At 40.1% G+C, this 21,649-nt stretch overlaps 2 protein-coding genes and 1 long non-coding RNA gene across 6 annotated transcripts; 1 reads left to right on the top strand and 2 right to left on the bottom strand.

Moving 5' to 3' along the window:
- Positions 1–4,550: 4,550 nt before the first annotated feature.
- On the bottom strand, positions 4,551–5,947 carry LOC123984863. The gene is made up of 2 exons (XR_006828544.1): positions 5,499–5,947; positions 4,551–5,017 (listed from the first exon to the last, which is right to left on the bottom strand). It is a non-coding gene; the product is annotated as an uncharacterized LOC123984863 (long non-coding RNA).
- Positions 5,948–8,280: 2,333 nt separating this feature from the next.
- cnn1b (calponin 1, basic, smooth muscle, b) lies at positions 8,281–19,022 on the top strand. The gene is made up of 7 exons (XM_046072031.1): positions 8,281–8,531; positions 13,399–13,520; positions 13,663–13,729; positions 14,635–14,772; positions 15,220–15,336; positions 15,709–15,855; positions 16,700–19,022. Exons 1-7 carry the CDS (start codon positions 8,469–8,471, stop codon positions 16,943–16,945), a joined length of 900 nt encoding a protein of 299 aa, XP_045927987.1. The 5' UTR covers positions 8,281–8,468; the 3' UTR covers positions 16,946–19,022.
- On the bottom strand, positions 18,885–21,240 carry elof1 (elongation factor 1). Of its 4 annotated transcripts, none has more exons than XM_046072054.1 (4): positions 21,094–21,240; positions 20,377–20,511; positions 20,218–20,288; positions 18,885–19,741 (listed from the first exon to the last, which is right to left on the bottom strand). In XM_046072054.1, the coding sequence occupies exons 2-4, from the start codon at positions 20,490–20,492 to the stop codon at positions 19,677–19,679; spliced, it is 252 nt and encodes an 83-aa protein (XP_045928010.1). In that variant the 5' UTR covers positions 20,493–20,511; positions 21,094–21,240; the 3' UTR covers positions 18,885–19,676. The 4 variants fall into 4 exon arrangements, with proteins under 4 accessions (XP_045928010.1, XP_045927994.1, XP_045927988.1 ...); XM_046072038.1 differs by having other exon boundaries at positions 20,377–20,514; positions 21,094–21,223; XM_046072032.1 differs by lacking the exon at positions 21,094–21,240 and adding an exon at positions 20,715–21,084 and having other exon boundaries at positions 20,377–20,514.
- Between the last annotated feature and the right edge of the window lie 409 nt (positions 21,241–21,649).

Below are 21,649 nucleotides of genomic sequence, written 5' to 3'. Positions count from 1 at the left end.
GCAAAGAAGCATGTGCAGTATACATCATACATTTCCTGCTGTTTTCATTGCATGACTGATTCTGCAGAAGAACCACAGCCTGTCATGGGTGTTTACCTTCTGTCGACTGTGTTAGTAAGACATTTTAACTTAATGAAGTTGGGTTTATAAATGTCATATCATGTCCTCTTTCCCTCTTTACAAGGTCCATTTGAGTTTATTCCTTCTGCGCACAAGCAAGTCACTATATTGAGACAATTATAGTTATGTACTAGATTATAGGGATATGCCTATTTCAGGAGGAATTCAAGCTGAAGACCTGTTCCAGACTTTGGGAAACAAAAACGGATCAACAAATCAACATTCTGGACTTTAAAGGAGCTATAAACAGAGGCAATTTTACGAGGTACTTAAACCCTTGACCAGAGTTGATCGAAATCACTTTTAAACCAACTTAACAAGCAGCATTCAACAGTCACCTCAGCCAAGGTAGGTGCGGTGCTCAGATGTCATGAGCCTATCACAGCCTGTGAGTAAGATCAAGACACAAGGTAGAGGGATAAGTGTGTTTTACCACATTTTCAAGTGTAACTTGAAAAGGCTACATTTACTGAGGAAAACGCGCATGTGCTTGCTGATGATAAATTCACAGTTGAAATAGTTTAAATATTACAACAGTTGAAGTTGTGGCTAGAGAGGCAGACGAAATATGAATACCAAAAGACTTAGCAGTTATTAATTGAATTAGAGGTTAAAATGAAAGTGCTAAAAGAAGTTGAAGTGTCATTTATTAAGTGTAATCGCTGAGTCAAGCTGAAGCCAAAGCGCTAAAAACGGAGTTGAAATGTATAGGTGAGAGATTGAGCAGGAAGTGTCTGCTGTGTAAGTCCTGAAATAAGTCAGTGCCAGCTGAAATGTATTAACTGAAGTGTAAGCAATGAAAGCAGTTGAAGTAAGTTGTGTTGTGATGTGAGACCTGAAAGGGTTTGAAGTGTCATTTGTAGTGTAGGCATTGAAAGAAGTTGAAAATGCAGTTGAAATGTGGTAAAAGAAATTGAAGCGTCAGCTGAAATGGAAGTGGTGAAAACAGTCGAGGTAACTGTGTGAGCTGTGAGAGTTATGAGAGCTGAAGAAATGTGATTGCATTCATCCTCAAAGAGAAGACGTGTGTCATTCAAAGTGCTAGCATGAAACACAGGAACGCCGCTGGAACGTTGGTTAACATGTGAGTGGTGACATCGGTTCAAGAGTAAAAGTTCAGCTGAAATGTCATTGGATGTGAAAACACAGAAGACCGTTCAAGTGTATGCCCAGTGAGCAGTTTAAAATGTAAGCACATTTTACAAGTGTCAGAACTGGAAGTTTTCTGTCAGTGTAAGAATAAAAATCAGTTCACATAGACAGCTAACAAGGGAAAGTGCCAGTGAAAGTGTAAGTGATGAAAGCGCTTGAAATCTTATTTAAAGTGGAAGTAAATGAAGTTTGAAGAAGAAATTTCATTCAGAATGTTGAAGAAGTTGAGGGTCAAAAATTATCGTGAAGAATAATAAAATGATGCTAACAATAATAATGTATAAATACAAGAATTTGAGCATGTATCACTGAAGGCGTACACACTAACTTGTAATTGAATGGGTCTGAGTTGGCACTTGTGGTTTTATTGACCGAATCCAGAATTGTTTAAAGCTTCCTGTCCTACTGTAGCGACAGGTTGGAATTATGATGCCATGAACTCAGCCTCCAGAACTCCTCTGAGTTACGTAGGATCTTGAGGACTTCTACCATAAATAGCCAGACAGAGTGGAGTGAGGAGAGGGGTCGATGGGTGGAGGGAGAAAAAACTTTCTGTAGAAATGCCCTTCTGAGTTTCTGACACTGCACTAATCTCCCTCTCTATCCCCCCTGTCCCCACCTTTCTGTGTTTTTGCGTCTTTCTTCCTAAACAGTTTTAGTCCTCTGTCTGCACTTTGTCAAATTTCATGACTCATGACTTGTCCTCAACCTTGTGCCTCGACACACATCTCTATATTCAACCTGGAGCTCTCCTGCCATCCAAGATTTCTCTCCAAAGATGTTCACCTGCTGATATATCTCTTAAATCTGAAATACTGTCTCTGAAATGTGTGCAGTATGTTTCAGTCCCATTAGAAATTCCAAATTGTAAATCATCAAATAGTTTCTCAGCTCCTTTGTTTGGATTGCTGGATTGTTTATGATCTTGCCATCTGTACTTAGCTATTGAAAAACTTGGTCTCATAAAACACCAACAGCTATTTAAAGTAAAAACATTGTAAATACAAAGTGCATTATCACGGACGTTCTAAAACAGTGAAAAATGTACTGTATTTCCTTTAAATGAGGCCTCTTTAGTCATCAGCTACCATTCGCATGACATTTTGCAACACAATAAATGTACCCAGACGTAGCCTATTAGCCTAAGTGTCAGGTGATCTTAAAGCCAACATAAACAGTAAAGCCCACCGCGCAGTAAATATCTGACTGTAGCCTGTTATTTTTAGTGTGAGGGATACCTTCACGAGACATTACATCTTTATCCCTCTCCCGCTCAGCTTAGGCCCTTCCCTTCTCCCATCATGCCCAAATAAAGTGTCCAAATTCCATGTGTGTGCTTCTTCTTTTCTCAGTGAAATGTTTATAAAACCCTCGCTTAGTGTGTGTGTGTGTGTGTGTGTGTGTGTGTGTGTGTGTGTGTGTGTGTGTATAAGTGGGAATGTGACTGCATAAATTAGCATGTCTCTGTGCTTGTGCAAAATTTCATATGCAGAATTCTATGTTCCAACAGGCTGTTTATGGTAATCTGCTGTACGACAACACTGATTCATCAGAAACATTATGGATTACAATACGAACACCTATACAACAGTATGAGGTGGAAGGTTAACTAGTTTATGAGGTTTATTATATTATCTTTTTTAATTGTAATTTCATTTGATTATTAGCCAGTTATTGTTGCACTGAGGTCATCAGGGCCAAAGCCCGTCATGGTTTCGGGTTTGAGCTTAGTGATTTCCTGTTTCATTTTGATAGTGTCCTTTCATTGTGTGTCTTGTGTAACTTTGCTTCCTGTCTATGTGTGCCTCTATGATTGTGTACCCTGTCCTAATGTGCTCTACCTGTGTCTAATCATCCTGCCTGTCATGTGTTTTTCTGAATCTCGAAGACCCCTTGGCGTCTCTTTTGAACGCCCTGGGTACACCACGTAGGAAAGTCAGCATGCAATGTCTGGTCAAGTTAGCTATAATAGGCTAAATATCAAACGCCGAGTTAGACTTTTAAAATAAAACTTGCAATTTGGTTAGGTTTATGAAAACATCATGGTTTTGGTTAAAATAACAACGTTACTAATGTGACTTTACTTACGGAGGTTAATATTATTTGCGCGACAAACGAACACCAGTCTCCTGAGTGAGTCTAGTTTCTGGTCCACATGTTCACCCCAACCCCCTCCTTACTCTGACTTTTCTGTTAAATATCCTACATCCACCTTTAACGTTAAAAAATGACATTACAGGGCTTCCCCCAGTGCATTGAACTACAAGGTTAAGGGGCTCCCCGCTGCGTTACAAACTGACGCCAAGGGGTCTTGACCATGAGTCCATATGTGACGACTTGGGTTGACTCTGTACTCGACAAATTGTGACAGTACTAACTGACCAATTATGGATCCAGAGTATATAGAGGAAAACCAGTAATGACAGTCGTAGAGAGGCAGTCCTGTCTCTGGCTCAGAACAAAGTGTCCACAAAGCTGGCTAAGGGACTCAATACCTGAATGGGTCACAAGGTTCCTCAACACTCCTTTTGCCTGCTTCCAAGCCAGCTACCTTCCAGCCTGATTCCCTCCGACCTGCCAGTAGCCAGTCTTCCCTCTGGCCTGCTGACAAACCACCTCCACTCCAGTCAATTAGGCTCATGTTCTTGAGCATACCCCCCTCCAGTCCTGATGCTGCTTCCCTATTGCCTGCTTTTCCTGAATCATACAAGAAGGGTATGAGCTGGTTGAGTTGCCACTCTGACATCCAGTGGTCGCCTTTTAAGGGTACACACCTGACACTCCAGCCATCAGACTCTGGTCCTGATCTCCGGTCACGTTGCCAGCCTCCTGCCAGACTTTCAGAGGGGCGCCGTCTTTGCCACTGGCCTCCAAAGGGTTTCCGCCTTCGCTCCGCTACAACTTTATTCTGAAAAAGTAGCCATTTCTAGTAGGATTTTTTTTTTGCCTATTTCATACATTTAACTGATCATGAATACTGTCTGTGACTTCCATCTCCCTACATGATGGCCATAAAGCTGTTTCAAAGACATCTTCACGCTGCCAGCATGTACGTCTGATGGAGAATAATAACTTATTTATCGTATGATTATATATGATTTCAGTCTTCAAATTCCACCATGTTACAAAACATACACTCCACTACTGGTAGATGAAACCCTGTTGCTAGACCCACTACTCTCGCTTTATTAAATGTATCCATCATGCAGTGCAGTCAGGTCCTGGACTAAAACTGAAGTTCAACTTATTAACATACATATTGTCTGCAGAGACGTTCATGTGATGTATGTTTTTATTCTTCAGTCACCTGACAATTTTATGACGAGTGAATTGTAACTGTAGTGTTGTGGTCAGTGAAGCTCACTCATGCAGACCATTGCTCTGCAGTAATTATTTTCAGCTGTGTGTTCTCCACTGACAGATTGAAGCCCTTTGCATTGTCGCTGGCTAACAGTGTATGTCCAGTAATCTTGCATTTGCACTCTTCCATTGTCTATCACCACCACCACAGCCGCATATTGTACTGTAACTCAGCTCTACATGTCCCTCTTTTCCAGAATGTTCCTCCCCGGCTCCATCGGCATGCCTGCCATGTGTATGGTAGTGACACACACGTACACACACAAAAGAGAAAGCAGAGGATGAATCATGCTGTCCGGGGAGCCGCCTCCTCTGGCCCCCCCTCTGACTCTTCACTTCGCAGACCGCCTGAATCTGCTGCATTCCTTTCCTTGTCATCCGCCTGCTTATGGGGGAAAGAGATGTAACACACTGGAGTAAAACAGGAAAACCACCTCATTGCTCCCAGAGTGATGTCAGGGGCTCTACAGTAGCTTTCACGTAGAGTCAAACACATTTAAAATATGTTGCATCAGTTCTGGGTTATGATTATCTGCAAAGGAAGAACTTAAAAGGTGATGGAATATTTCTCATTTTAACAAGCATTTTAAACGGATTTTATTAAAATGGTTAAAAAAAAAACATTAAGATTTATGTAACTTGTTATGTATCTGCATCAAACTGTCCTTGTATTATATATTTTGTTGAGTTGTCTATTTACATTATCCCAAATGTTTCCAACAATTTTCAAACACAGAGAAATGTGCAATTTTAATCAAGGTGACGGTGCGTTTCATTTGGGCACCTGTCAGCGCTGTCATAAATTTACCTTTAAGCCACATTTTTATCATACAAATTTTAGCTCTTGATCATTTTTAACTATATACTTTAATCGATGAAGGATTTTAGTCATCAGACGTCTGGATCTTAAGTTATCAGAGAAACCATCCATCCATCCATCCATCTTCATCCGCTTATCCGGGATCGGGTCGCGGGGGGAGCAGCTCCAGCAGGGAACCCCAAACTTCTCTTTCCCAGAGAAACATGCTAAGCAAATGTTAGCAGCAGCTATGGTTTGCAGTGTCCAGTGTCTGCCGAACAGCATTGGAGAAACACTGATTTTTAGCATTAAACTGCTTAACTGTTTTTTCCGGAGAGGAGACCTCTGCAGATGATGTAGATCTCGGTACAATGAACACTGAACGAATCCTAACCCCCTTGTATCCCACAATCTTCTTCAGCAGATGGAATTTGCCCAGTTGTCAGTATAGATGTTCAAATTTCTCTTTGCCTGAGCATTTTAACGACTACTCGTCGAAGTTTGCTGGAAAGTGGAGATTAAAATGAAACAGCTTCTGAATGAATCGTCTAATCAGATCGTTTTGTTGCTACTGCTGCTGTTTCCAAGGTCAACAAAAAGCCTTCAACATGGACAAGAAGTCCTTGTTGTGCTCAGAGGAGAGGAAATTTGAATCTACAATTCAATGACAACATGGGCAACTCTCAGTCTGCTGAGGAACATCGTCGGATACAATTGAAAGTTCCCCAATAGCTACAGAATGGACCTTGTGGTGAGATTCTTTTGTCAACAATCCAACATTGTAATTTCACACAACTTGGCCTGTCTCTCTGATTTTACATTCACTCACTATTAGCTTGCGAATTTATGCTGAAACAGTTCCAAATGTTTCTTAGCATGTAGGGCAGTCTATTTGGCAGTGCAGCACATTTTCTCCACTGGAAGGGCACAATAGATGGCCTTTTATAATAGGCCACTTCATGTTTTCTCTGTCACATTGCATGGACCACCATAGAGGGCTCTTTATCATGTTTTATCTACCATAGGGGCATACTGGAGGGCACCTTTGCAGCATGCTTTTTGAACATGGGCAGGTCCACCAGTGTCAACAACTATTGGATGTGCATTTTGACATTTATGGTCCCCAGAGGATGATGCCTATACTGACTGTAGTGATCCCTTGAGTTTTCATTTAGCACCACCAGTAGGTCAAAGTTAAATAAATAAATTCAGTAAATGGCTTGACATCTACAAGATGGATTGGCACAAAACGCTGTACAGACATGGATCACTACTACTGACTTTGATGATCTCCTGACTTATCATTTAGTGCCACAATAAGGTTTAAGGTTTTGAGTAAAATATATTGAAAACTATTTAACGGACTGGCCTTAAAATCTGCTACAGATAGCCAAGGTCCCTAGAGGATACATTCAAATGACTTTGGTGAATCCCTAACTTTTCATCTTGTGCCATCGTCAGGTGTAAATTTTAATTTGCCGCAAACTTTGGTTTATGACCAGAAACCTGCATAACTAATGACATTCTCGTCAGCCTCAGCAAATGTTAGCAAACTGTGGCCACATATGGCTACTTACAATTAGCCCAAAGGAGGCCTAAGTACAGCCTAAGGGCGTCACTTTGTGTTGAAAAGACATTTAAGGGCTCATATTGGGGATGTGACGAAACACTTAGTCCACGGGACGTGGTACTGCAATATTGGAGTCACGAGAACAAGACAACAAGATACTCCAATGCTATAAGAAACATTCACTGATGAAAAAGGCAACTTAATAGCGGGGTCTGGCGGGTCCTCCCCCAGAAGATTTTGAGCATTAAACTCTTAATTTCCTGCATTCTAGAGACATTTTCTGCACCAATTTATGGTGGAAATCTTTATTTATTTGAAGAGAATCAAAATTCATGTGGCCGGTGGCAATTCAGAATATAAAAAATATTATCGAATATAATGCAGCTTGTTTTTTAGCCTAAGTTACTTTTTTGGACAAGGCAGATCTGTTTCTTCTATATTTACATTGCATTTTATTTATTCATAGTGTTTATTAGTCATAGTGTGCAAGTGGTGGGGACAAAATCAGCCATTTCAGAAAGTGGTGGGGACATGTCCCCAGCATCTACAGTATAAATGACACCTATGGTACAGCCTCACACAGCTGCTAACTTGGCTGTAGACTTAGTCTTGTTGAAATTCATTTATGTTTGTTTCTTTCTCTCAGGCATATTTTATAGTTAGACATGCTCTATGAACAGTGCAATGAGATAACTTTTGTTATGAATTGGTGCTATATAAATAAAACTGAACTGAATTATTGCAGCTATTATATAATTGTTGTATACCCATTATTATCAACACCATGTGAGCACTAGCAATAGTATTTTTTACTATTATTTTATTTTTTTTTATTTTTTTTTAGATGTGTGACCTGTTGTTGTAATATAATCATCATTGTAATATTTCTAGTTGTACTTTTGGGGTTTACTGTAACAACATCTGGCAAAAGGGACAGCGTAAATCAAATTTAAAATATAAAAATAAATGACTCCTCCCAGAATATGATGCTTGTGAAATCAAAATGGGGATGATGTCTCTTATTGATCAGGAAATCCTTTTTTAAGGGCGTGACTGAAATTCAGCTGAACATGACAATGACATAACTTTAGCAAAGTGCGACACCAGTGAAAAGCATCCCTGACCGGCCTGAAGGTGGAAAAAGTGACACGGGTAATACCCGAGCGGTGACATCACTCCCCCTAAGATGAGGAGGCTGCGTCCGGATTGGACGGCGGGGCCGGCCAATCAGAGAGCACACACATGGGAAGAGTTTAAAAAAGAATCAGTGTCGGAAAGTTGTCCAAAAGCCATAACAGCGGGTCCGAGCACGACTGCGACGACGAAAACAAAACAAAGGAGCGAGATACCCACGGATTTGTTCGGGACTTTTCTGTGTGTTCGCCCTGCCTCGGACAGAGAGCTGTAACCTGCTCCTCCATTTTTGAAGCCCTCCTCAGCTCCACTGTAAATAGACAAAACAACAGAATGTCACATGCACATTTCAGGGGCGGCCCAGTCTTCGGACTTTCTGCAGAGGTCAAGAGTAAGGTAGGTGTACTTTATATATACATGTATATATAAATTATAATGACGTTTATTTACAGGATATAGGCATGTTGTAGCCTGAGCATTGATACCTCAAGTGAGGTCAATGATGAGGAATACTGTACAAACTTCCAGTGTGCCCATTTATTTCCTAAATTATAACTAGCACAAAGATGGGGTTCCTTTAAACACAGTCTTGCACAGTGGGGGGTTATAGTCAGATGGTTGATGATATTTTGAGGTCCTTATATGGAGAAAGTATGGGATATTGCTGCATAAAACCTTGGTGTAGGCTAGTTGAAGTCAGCCATGTCTACATGAATAACGTATTGGCCCATTAAACAGATTAGAAAGGACACAAAGATCTTGCTGCCTGGCTTGAATCAGATATTTTGAGTTCCCCGTTAAAAGCAAAATAATTAAAAAGAGGCTGTCATGTGATGCAGCATCTCATTCCAGTGTGATTCCAGGGTTGTGTGCTTGGGAAACAGCTGTGGCGACACACTCCTGCCTTTTGATAATAGATCACACAGTGAGGGAAGTATTTGCTTTGGAGGTGGAAGTAGGTCATAGTGGCCAAATTATTTCTGTGATTATTAAGGGTCAGGGCATTTAGTCTGACACAGTGCAGCACAAGGAGGGAGGAAGCTTGAGTTGTATGCACATACTCTTTAATTCTTCTGTTAGTGGTTCTTTGGAAGAAACCGAACTGGTTGAAACAGGAAGAAATCTAACATGTTCGTGAGGATGAGTTCTCTGGTAGTGACAGTCAAGATGCATGGGCTATGAAGGTATTTCTAATTTTAAGTAATGATTAAAGCTTGTACAGGGCTTGCATTCAAAATGTTATTTGTTAGTAGAAAATAAATAAGTATTATTAGCCATGTGCATCGGATCATTGGTGTTTGGGGTTTATTGCATTAATAAGCAAGCAGCATTTTGTTGTTGCCAGGAGTTGAGTTTTGACTACTTTACATACTGTTGGTAGTTTAATCTGTAAAAAAAAAAAAAAAAAAATGCATCAGATTTCTGATGATATGCTTATGTAAAGTATGAATCTGTAAAGTGATGCAGCCACGTAGAGTGCAATATTCCTCTCTGATAGTAGTGTACATTGGGATGAGTCAGAGCTGCTGACAGTCTGTACAGGATGAGAAAGGTCAGCCTGTGACTGTTCCAGCACCCAGATCATCACGATCATTGTCTCGGATGGATGTGGCCTCTTCCCTGAATAGTGGCATCTCTCATCAGGGCGATAATCTCACACGGAGGTGCCCTGCACTCCCTTGAAACCCGCATTCCTTTCATTACTGCAATTCAGCAGTCAGCAGGGTCTTAGACAGAATTGGAGGTTTGGGGCACTAATCTGGCTGTTGTTTTGCTGCCATCTCTGTATCATTTCCAAGTCGATTATGCACACAAGAGCAAGTGGAGACGCGTAGTTCTGTTTTCTGTAGGGTAAAAACAACGGCAGCCCGGGAAATGTAATTTTTATTTGAGTCGTAGGGCTTCATGGGACATTCAGGGATGGTACGTTCCAGCAGAATGACATCAGAGAGCAGCAGAGATGCAGCAGAAAGACGCACAGGTGCATCAGCATGATCTAATGGCCTTTTAAGGAGTGACCGGGGCTTGGAACTTGAGAAAGTGTCCTTACTCTAAACAGTTTACATCCGAGTCATGAATGACAAAACACTGTCCTAACACGACACAGGTGGACAGGAGACAGATGGCGCAGACAAAGTCATGCCTGCAGCTCACACCGTGGATCCACTACATGAGGACACCTAGCAAAGAAATGATGTCAGTGGAACTATTTCTTTGTGGATGTAGGGATCTCCATGTGTCAGTTACAAACAACTAGATGTATTTACACTCATGGTCTGTTCTCCGTTGTTGGACCCCACAGGATAATATGCAGCGCTGCAAACAGCCTGAGAGATTCTACATAGGTTGTGGACCAGTACTTAATTTAAATATACCATTTGAAAAATGTTTTACTTGGGTTTTGCTACCAAAACTATTTTCAATACCTCACCTAAAGAAATATAGATTAGGACAGGATCTTCTTTCCCTTTTTTTCATTTAACAAAGTACACATCTTATAAAAAGATAAAAAAAATGAATGTAAAATATAAATGTGATCTACACACAAGCAGCTGTACAATAACTTTGCCTATGGTTAATTTTAGTATTAACCATAGGCAAGATATTAATTTGAATAAACAACTGATTTAAAGAATGAGTAAACATGATAAAGAATTTGATCAGACATTTAGACAAGCACAGGTACAATTTTCAGGTACTAAATTTCAGAGTGAAATAGTGTACTTTGTACCCCACTACATCTAGCCTATTTGACAAATTTTATATATTAAACGATAAGCTTAATTTTACAAAAATAAGCAGTGTCTATTTGGGGTCACAGATGTCTATGAGTTGTGGGCACCACAAAACCTTAAGTAGCTCCTCCTTGACCAGCTACAGCAGTAAAATGCTGCATATGCAATGATGCATCTGTATAATATTTCGATATTTAATAAAATATCACTCACAGGCACTGTTTTTCTGCAGAACATTTATGTTAACTTAAGTAGGATTTTAAATTGTTGAACTGGTACTTTTGCGTGAAGCTAGTCTATGGAACTCATAAAAGAAAATACAAACAACACAATCTTCCTTGAACAAATAAAAAGGTAAATTCATATGAAATAAAATGCACCGTAGCTCAGTTCAATACACTTACGAGTTTTCCCACTACAGCCTTACTTGGTCTGGTATGATTGGTTGCTCCTGGTGGCTAATGTTAGCTAATGTTAGCTCATTTTGGATAGGTATTGCTGCTAGTAAAGTGACATGAGTCACTAGTGCTTACTATGTTTTAGCATTTACCAATTTTTCCATAATTGTCACTTGTTCCACAGAGGCCATTTTTTTAGCAAAAGTTACATAGTCTCACTTTAAGTAAAGGATCTAAATACTTTTCCCACATCTGGCTACTTGACAGTTTTTTAATATTTGGTGCTGAGGACAAGTTTGAGGTTTGATACCCAGCATTACCAACACTATGGTGTTTTTTAGTAACACATAGGCCTTTCTGATATATTTGTGCGCTGTGCTGTTTTTCCTTTTATGTGAATCACGTTTTTGATTCAGAAATGGCTCGTAAAACGAGCACTTCTGACTGCATTCCTGACTGCATTCCTGAGCTATACAATGAGAAGAACAACACGACTAAATCAAACTGTGAGCTAAACTACCGCAGCTGGAAGCAGGACCTGGCGATCTTGGCCTGTCTTTATCAGACGTGTTTTTGTCCGAATAGTCAGCTCACTGTAAAAGGGCAGATTCTGGAAAACCCAGGGGGAGAGAGGGAAAGAGAGTAAGAGAGGAATATGAGCTCGGCCAATCGCAGGGGGAGAGCAAGACTGTCAGAGGGAAAGGGAGGAGTGTTTGGGAACACTGTTTCTCCCAAGTTTGGTGTGATGGACTGGAAGCTACGCTATCCCTGCTGCTTTGAAATACTTGTTTGTGTTGGCTGCTGAACCCAGACTGTGAAGACTTATCTGCAGAACATTCAGGAAAAGGGGATGAGGTTGTGTGTGTGTGTGTGTGTGTGTGTGTGTGTGTGTGTGTGTGTGTGTGTGTGTGCGTGTGTGTTTGTGTTTGGGGGGGAGCAGCCTTAAACCCCATGCCAGAATTCAAGGTATTAGGGGCAACATGTTTGTGCCAATAAAGAAATACATGAAGAGAAGAGAGAGAGGCCAGTGTGTTTCTCCATGCAGGAATGTCCACAGGCCTTTTTCATTTTTCTTTACTTCTTTTTAAACCCCTCATCTCAAAATATGTTTTTATTATACAGTAAAACTTTCAAAGACAGTACAGTTATGAGAAAATAAAGCAGAAACCATTTTAGTGACTGAAAGCCTGGAATGAAAGAAACATGGTAATAAACTGAAGTAGAGATAAAAAAAATAAACTGTGTGTGCATGTACCTTTTTAAGACTGGAGTATTGTGTATATAGTTATATTATATTTCCCAATCATTATGGAAATGATTATGCCATTTTTATGGTAGTGTTTTTGACAAATCATTCGCTGGCCAGCCATCAGGAGCGATTTGGGGTTCTTGTCTTGCCCAAGGACACCTTGTGTTCAGGAGGAGGTGGGAATCAAACTGCCAACCCTGTGGTCAGTGGATGACCCGCTCTGCCTCCTGAGTCACAGCTGCCCAATATATAGGGAAAGTAAACTGTATTCTATTGCTATACTGCTGCTGTAACCTGGAGAGTACCGCAGGTCAGCTGAACATGCAAAAATGTGGAAAAACAAATATGGAGAGGAGTGAAATGTCCAATAATTACGGAATAATAAATAGGCCTAGATATTTTTTTTTCAGAGGAATTCCTATTATCCCCCTATAATTAATGCCAAACGACATTGTTCTTGCCAAGACATTTTTTGGAAATTATGTGGAAATTACACACAGTTACTTTGTATTGGAAATGCTCAATTGTAATCATTTTGAATGGAATTTTTATTCCACTGGGAAATATTTAACAGTTTGGTGCATATAAGCTACATTAACATAAACTTTTTGCTCTTCCACAAGTGTTACTGCCGGAGATAAAAAGCCGTACTACAACATTACAAGGGGCAAGTAGTGCATCATTTTTTAATTAATCTGTTTTTCATTTCTTAGTCTTGGGTTTCACTTGACTGCCCAATCCCTTTTTTATATGCTTCTAATGGAATTCACTACAAGGACTGGAGGACTGCCCCTGGAGAGTAGGCTTGGCCATGGAGAGTTTGATGGGCTGAAATTAGCAGTAACAAAACTGAACATCAATGTTATGTCTGACCCCCCCAGCTGGCAGGGAAGTACGACCCCCAGAAGGAAGACGAGCTGAGGCTGTGGATTCAGGATGTGACCGGCAAAAGGATCGGGGACAACTTCATGGAGAGTCTGAAGGATGGAGTCCTGTTGTGCGAGTAAGTGGAAAGACACTGAGAAGGGTTCTTGTGGCATAGAAACATCAGAACTTTAATCATACTCATTTCTGTAAAGTCACTGGTGATCATTCACTCCCCCTAAAAGAGGACGTTTTTGAATTTTGTATCTCTCTCTTTTTAGACTCATTAATGTTCTCCAGCCAGGTTCTGTGAGGAAGATCAACACCTCCAGTCAAAACTGGCACCAGGTAATGCAACACCTCTAAGGAAAGAATATTAGCCTTACTTGTCCTGCAGTTAAGTCAAAGTTAGAGTCGTTTTGGTTAGTCTACTGTATTGGCATTGGCAACACAGAGCTCATTTACATTCCATAAATCCAGACCAGTCCAAACATTCTCACTGTAATACGCTTGTAAACAAAAGCACACAGCTAAGGTAAGCTAACCAGCTAGTGGTAGCTTCGTCAGGGGTTTTTAAAGTCTGACACCGTGGGCCTCCTCACAGACAGAGCTTGGATAAAGGCGCCCCCTCACGTGCCCTTAGGTTACTTGCAAGTTTCGTTCAATTCCTGGATACCTACGGGATCATACTTTATTATGTTATCCGATCCTATAGACACTCAGTTGAGCCAAGCTAGCCCAATTTTGCATTTTGACATACCTTCACCCCGGAAACTGTTTGGAGCCCCGCGAGGGAGCACAGGGGCGGCTGTGGTAGAGGAGGTAGAGCAGGTTGGCTGTTAATCGGAAGGTCGGCGGTTCAATCCCGGCTCCTCCAGGCTGCATGTCGAAGTGTCCTTGGGAAAGATACTGAACCCCGAATTGCCCCTGGTGGCTGTTCCGCCAGTGTATGAATATGTGTGAATGGTGAATGCAGATGTAGACTAGAAAGGCGCTATACAAGTACGGAGCATTTACATTTACCCTCCTACTTTGAAAACCTCTGCATATTTAGCATACAGATATGAGCATGGTAATAATCTTCTCATCTAACTGCAAGCGCATTTTCCCAAATGTTTAACAATTCCATTAACAGAAACCGCTGCATTCAAGTTAAAACACAAGGAAATGACTCAGGCCATGCATAGAACATGCCAAATAAATGCTCTTCTCAACTAGTTCTGTTTTTTCCATCCGTCTGCTTTTTTCCTCAGCTGGAAAACATAGGGAATTTTGTACGAGCGATCACAGAGTACGGCCTGAGGCCAGATGACATCTTTGAGGCCAACGATCTGTTTGAGAATGTCAACCACACTCAGGTCCAGTGCACACTCATAGCTCTGGCTGGAATGGTGAGGACAGCAACACACACACACAGTTACTCCAGTGACATCTGTTGTTGGAAAGGCTGATATTATTGCTTTTCTTTTACTTTTACATTGAGAGAGTCACCAAAAACATTACTTTTATCTTACAGAAACCATGAGCACTGCTGATATTGTACATATAGTGGGAATTGTTGGGTTTCTGTAAACAATATCACAGAGCACGGTCTAGACCTGCTTTTTTATGAAAAGCGCTATGAAATAACTGTTGTGATTTAGCGCTATATATTTAAGTAAAATTGAATTTAATTATTTACACAGCATCTACCAGCCTACCTATGTGAGTGCTTTGTGTTGCATGGACTAGGACTACAATATGGCAACAGCAGTTGCATAATAAAAACAATATGGGTTTTAAAGAAACACTATTACCCCCATTTTCCCTTCTGTCTCTGCCACTTTTCTCAATCTCAGGCCAAGTCCAAAGGTTTCCACTCCAAGTACGACTTGGGAGTGAAGTATGCTGAGAAACAGCAGCGCCGCTTCGCTCCAGAGAAGCTCAGGGAGGGACGTAACATCATAGGCCTGCAGGTCAGAGCAGCAGAAATGCTGAACCTCTAATGTACTACTTTATGACCATGCTTGTGTGTTTGGGATTGTAGAGACATGTGTTCTGGGATGTTCTGCTGGCCAAGACACTTCCCAGTGGGTTGTCATTTTGCCCCCTGCTGGACTCCTGCTGAAATAATCTTCACAGAAACCTCTTTACTGAGTCTTCTCTCACCTGCCCTGCTTTTAGATTATTGGTGTAGAATAGAATGATAACAGATAAGCGTCAATTTGACCATCATAGGTGTGCTCTTAAATTTTTTGCAGCCATACAGGTGCTGCCCAAAGTCACAACTTTGTCCCCCAAACATTTTTGTGTATTTAACTCACTCCATTTTGCTCGTTTGTGTGTAGATGGGCACTAACAAGCTTGCTAGCCAAAAGGGCATGACCTCTTACGGCACACGACGCCATCTGTATGATTCCAAGATGGCCATGGACAACCCACTGGACCAGTCTACTATCAGCCTACAGATGGGCACCAACAAGGGAGCCAGCCAGGTGAGGAGAGACTTGACACCAAAATTATGTTTTTGTTCATCCATTATACACTATGTTCCAGATAAAACTTCAGATTTAAAGACACAACACACATTTTCTAAAGATAAACTGAGTTCAAGGGTAAGGCTGATGTCATTCTATATTAAATGGTAAAAATTGCAGGCAAGCCGAGATCTCTTCTAAACCACTGGTTGAAAAAGTTCGCTTAACAATTGACATAGCTAAAATTAATAAATAAATTGTTGTAATAGTTAGTTAAAGGCAATACATGGACATCATTTGACAGGGCTTTAGGGTTACATCAGTCAAAAAACACTGGAAACCACTGCTCCAGTGAGTATTTCCAGGAGCAGGACAGTGTATGTGGAACTGAAAAATAAACTACAGTGCCCGTGTCGATTTATAATAAAACCCACTGTAAGGATGTGGATGTTTTTTGACAACAGCAGAATTCTGCAGCACAGAGGAATAAGGCATATCAATCTGTAGATACACAGATAGTACTTCTTAACAGTTCATTGTAGGTTCTTATCTTTTTGTGGGATTTGTGGAAAAACAAAATCACTAGTCTTATTCTTTGACTTGTCAAATAATCTTCTGTTAAAGAGGCTTTAAAAATACAATATCTCACAAAAGTGAGTACACCCCTCACATATTTGTAAATATTTGATTATATCTTTTCATGTGACAACACTAAAGAAATGACACTTTGCTACAATGTAAAGTAGTGAGTGTACAGCTTGTATAACAGTGTAAATTTGCTGTCCCCTCAAAATAACGCATCATATATATTGTTAGTTGTAGAATGCTTCTATAAAAGCCCATGTTGCTTTCTGTCCCCCAGGCTGGCATGACAGCCCCGGGAACTAGGAGGCACATCTTTGACAAGAAGCTGGAGCTGGAGAACTGTGATACCACCACCATCTCTCTGCAGATGGGCACCAACAAAGTGGCCTCCCAGCAGGGTATGACAACCTACGGCCTGCCCCGCCAGGTCTACGACAATAAGTACTGCACCAACCCCACCGAGGCCTACTATAACAATGGGAGTGAGGTGGAGTTTGACGGCTACAACCAGTACTCTGACTAACGAAACCACAAACATCCTCACCCCCTTCCTCCTCTTTGCTTAATCCAGACAACCAACCACAGCTGTCTTTGTGACGAGCAAACTTTCCAGACTGTTATTTAACACTGATTGACGTCATATTTCTACGACATACTTTTACTCTTAGGAATTTTTTGTTTGTCTTTCCATGAGTCAAAGAAAAAAATAATGTTTACTCTGACCTTATGTCAATAAGCGGCCAACTTCTGCATCTCATCGCTCTGATGAATTTTATTATGGCTAAAAATACCCAAACAACACTCAGAAGTTGAGATTTAATGACTTTTGCTATTTATAGATTGTTTTTTATGGCTTTTTTTACTGTTTTTACCCCTGTCCTCACCTCCCTACCCTTCCAATCCAGTTTGAACACTGACGAAGCAGAATTTAACAGTTCCTTGAAAGGAAACAAGTGACCGTGTTGGTGCTATTTAACTTTGACCCAGTTGGAACAGGGGCCATGTCCACATTGGAGCACCGCAAGTCAGTGGGCTCCAGGATTCCACTCCTCGGGATGACACAGAAGTTCCAGGTCCACAGACTGACCGGGGCAGAATATGCAGGAGGACTTGTAGCTTTGTGCGGACATTGCTTTGTTTTGTGAGCACCTGGCTGACAGATAGTCTTGTGAACAAGACAGCCAAATTACCCATCACGCCATTTTATGGGACTAATTTACATGGCTTGTGTGCAGCACGACTCTTTTGGTTTTTGACGAAGTATTTAGAAAACGTAGAGGGGTCTACCAGACAATGATTTTATAAAGTAGAAGAGCAAATGTAGGTAGTTGTGATATTTAGTGTGAAGTTGGGGTACACTTAATCACCAGTAGTTTTTATCCTGTTTTTTTTTTTTTTTTCTTGCTTCCTTTCGGAAACATTTTGCCGTATGCCTCATTCAACTTTGGCTTTAGTGCTGTTACTCCATTTGCACTTTACCTGGCTCCACATTGTGTGAAGTAAACAGTGGTGGAATGCAACTAAGTACATTTACTCATACTGGACCCTAAATACACATTTGAGGTACTTTCCTTGAGTATTTCCATTTGATGCCACTTAATACTTCTACAGCAGTTCAGATGGTAATATCGTACGTTTTACGCCACTTGTTATAGTTACTTAACAAAATTTCACATAAAAGCAAATTAGTAAATACATTGTAAGTATAGGTAATAACATCCACAGAAGGTATTTCTACTTTTCATACTTCTATAAATTAAATTTGCTAATAAACTAACATTTTGAATGCAAGACGTTTACTTGTAGAGACTTTGTTTTAATGCTTTTGCTCAAGTACAGTACCGGAGAACTTCATCCACCACAGTCAATATGGCAATATCAAAGGTGGAGTGGTGCTTGCTGATAATTGCTCAGTGAATCATGCCAAATAGAGATGAGCTTCTCATTTAGAAATTTCTGCATGTTCTACTGTTAACCCACTGAACGTCCTGAATGTAATTTAACGCTCATTAGCAGTCATGGGACTTCACACATTAGAAGGCAGAAATGTTCATTTACAAAGTTATATACAGAGGAGCCTCAGGCACGTGCGGTCTGGTGTAACACATTAGAACCTCTGCATTGCTTTGTAAAATATTCAGACTTACTGGCTTTGAATCAGCTGTTAAAGAAGCTTCACGTTTGTATTCATGTGCTGGGCTCCAATAGATTGGAGCTCTTAAACGGTTCATTGTCCTTCAGGATCAAAGGCGTCATAGCTATGAGTTAGGACATGTAGCAGTGAGCCATCTAGTGGGAAGAAAAGCACATGTACCGTGTTTTTTAACCCATCAAATGTCTAAACATTCTTTTTTTATTCTATCAAATGGTAGGAATGTAGTGTGTTGGGGGGTTTTTTAACAGTGCATTAATTTTCATTTCTTCCCTGTGATGTCCAGAATATTAACAATGTTGAGTAAATGTATAGTAACATTTCACCTTTAATGTATTGGCTTTGTTTCAACATTGTTCAAACTTTACATCTTTGCTAACTTCTTGTTTTCTCTTTATATGCATTTCACTAAACATGACATTTGTGCAATAAAAACACTTGAAAAATATGGTGCCGATTTAATTCTCATAACTGTCTTTACCTGAAAATACACAGAAGTAGTGTAATAGAAATTACAGTATTGTGATTTTTAAAAAATGAAAATAATAAAATCTAGCAGTACAAATATACTGGTCCAAAAAACAAGATTTGAAAAGATTTGGCAGTTTAACAAAATTGTCAACTAACAAAACGTTTCAGTGCAATAGAGACAGGTTGAAAACTAAAAAATTACTTCCACAAAAGTATGTCATCTACTAAATACAACCTTAAGAGAATTATCATATGTTCTTAAACCATAAATCACAAAGACTACAGATAATTATATGACAACGTTGTCCCAAAAACGAGAAAACATGATCTAATCTAAAACAAAAAAACAGTACTTATAAGATAATCACTCAAATAAGAAAACTTATACAATGAGAAACATGATGTGGACAAAACAAAATGGCCATCTGGCCCAGCCAGAGGAACGTGTCATGCTCAGAATGCCACACTGTAGCAAAATTAAACTAAGCGCATCATGTAAAGCATGATGCTTCTATTATTTGAGGTTTTGCTACATTGTGCTAGCTGAACAGGACCTAATTAAGCGGACAAATCAAAGGGGGGAATGTAAGTGAGTGAGGTCAGAGTGTGGGCGAGTCACAGGAAAACATGACTATTGATTAGCTGCTTCACAGGCATCGATCCAATCACTGTAAACATCCACTGGCTCGGACAGATCTGTTGTGAAAAGGTTAAGGGACATTTCAAATGACAGACAGACACATAACCTGCACCGAGGCTAAACAACCCTCTTAATTTCTTATTTTAATTTTTGAAAGTGTTTAGGAATGTTTTATCTACATGTGCAACCAGAGCTGCATCAAAGCACACGTATTAAAAAAACAAAACAATCATGGCATGTATATGCATGATTGTTTTTTTATTCAGATCAAGATCAATAGTTCAGAACAAAATAGGAGAAATAATTAAAATGTTCCATCTTGCAATATAAAGAATGTATTCAAAAAATGTGTGGATTCAAACCAAAAACTAATCACTGACCTTCTACATCCTTTCATTTCACAAGACTTGATCAGATATACTGTAACCTAAAATACAAGCAAACAGGAACAAAAACAAACCTCGTTGGCAGGTGCAAGTAATTACAACTGGGCAACCACGATGTTGTAATCTTTTGCTGCTTAAAAGGATACAAGTTATAGGAGTCTGGAACTCCTCCAAGCAAACACTGCATGATATAATTCCTGTGTTGCGGGTTCGTTCCCTGGAAAACAGTTAGTATTTTAGTCACGTTGGTCATGATGCATTTCTCTCTATTTCTAAAGCATGTGGAGTTACACTGAGGTACTTACATTTTGACATCGCAGGATTTCTCATGGTTACAGAATGGGCAGGTGAACTGAACATCCAGGTTACCCGTCATTTTTTTCTTGGGAGGTGGTTTTCTCTTTGACTTTCTGCGCCCCATTTGTAATGTTGTATATCTGCTGCTGAATTAACGTGAATTTAAAAAAAATATTTTCCCACGTATTCACTGTGGTAGTCACTTTTGATTGATTTGCATTTACTTTACCTACTAAACAAGAGAACTGGTTTAAGCCTACAAAATTAAAGCTTTATGTGAACTAAGTAAACTCTAGGTAGAAGACAAGAACTCACACATTATAGTTCATCATTAATCACTGCTCACCTGGCTCACAGGCAGATACAGAGCAAAACTGACATGCTCCTGTGATGATAACCTCACGAGGATAGTAATTCACGTTTCCTCCAATGATACAGCAAAATCTGAATCATGCAGCTAAACTGTCAGCTCAACTACCGCCAAACAGGTTAGGGAAAAAAAACAAAACGCTTGCACTGAAGCCCCAAAAATCTACCGCTACACGCTAGCAAGCTAACAGCTGTCAATCAGCTGCTAGTCTGTGGGTAAAGACTGTAGGAGAGAGAATTTGCTTTTAATAAACGACTTTCAAAGTGAAGGGAAAAAACGGAGGTGCGTGTTTCATCTGTTCATTCATTCCATTATTTAGCACCTGTGTAATAGTGTTGAATGTAGTCTGGCTTACCAAAAGGATGCCTGTCTTCATGCAGTAGAGGATGCTGTGTCTTCAACTTGATCCGGATACAGCGTCTCTCTGGCGCCGCTTCTGATTGGTTAGTTGGCAATTTGACCGGTGTGTGATTGGCTCAAAGGCAGAGACTGACAGCCAAATGTATCCAATAGCGGATCTCGTCTTCTAAGTCAACTCCCTCCTCTGCTGTAGACATGAGCACACTTCATACAAAAAAAAAATGCAAGACAATAAAAAGATTGATCCAAGAATTAAAACATGTAAAAAAAAAAAAATTAAAAAAAAGGTGGAAAAATTACTTCCTAGTTGCAGATGTAGTGTCGAGAGAATGTGCAAATTTCTGAAAAGCAATTTTCAAGATTCTCAAGAGGGATCACCAGGTGAATTATTATATTATATTATTGGCACACCGGTAATGATCAACATCATTTTTGTGTCCAAAAAAGGAATTAGTAAACCAATGAACAATATAGAAATTGGCAAAATCCTTCACCTTCATCTCCAGGTAATGGGTTGAGATGCTGCTGAGAAGCAACTGTGATTCAGGCTC

Source organism: Micropterus dolomieu, linkage group LG02, assembly GCF_021292245.1.
Source record: "Micropterus dolomieu isolate WLL.071019.BEF.003 ecotype Adirondacks linkage group LG02, ASM2129224v1, whole genome shotgun sequence".
Lineage (NCBI taxonomy): Eukaryota > Metazoa > Chordata > Actinopteri > Centrarchiformes > Centrarchidae > Micropterus > Micropterus dolomieu.
This window is presented reverse-complemented; position numbering and strand designations above follow the sequence as displayed.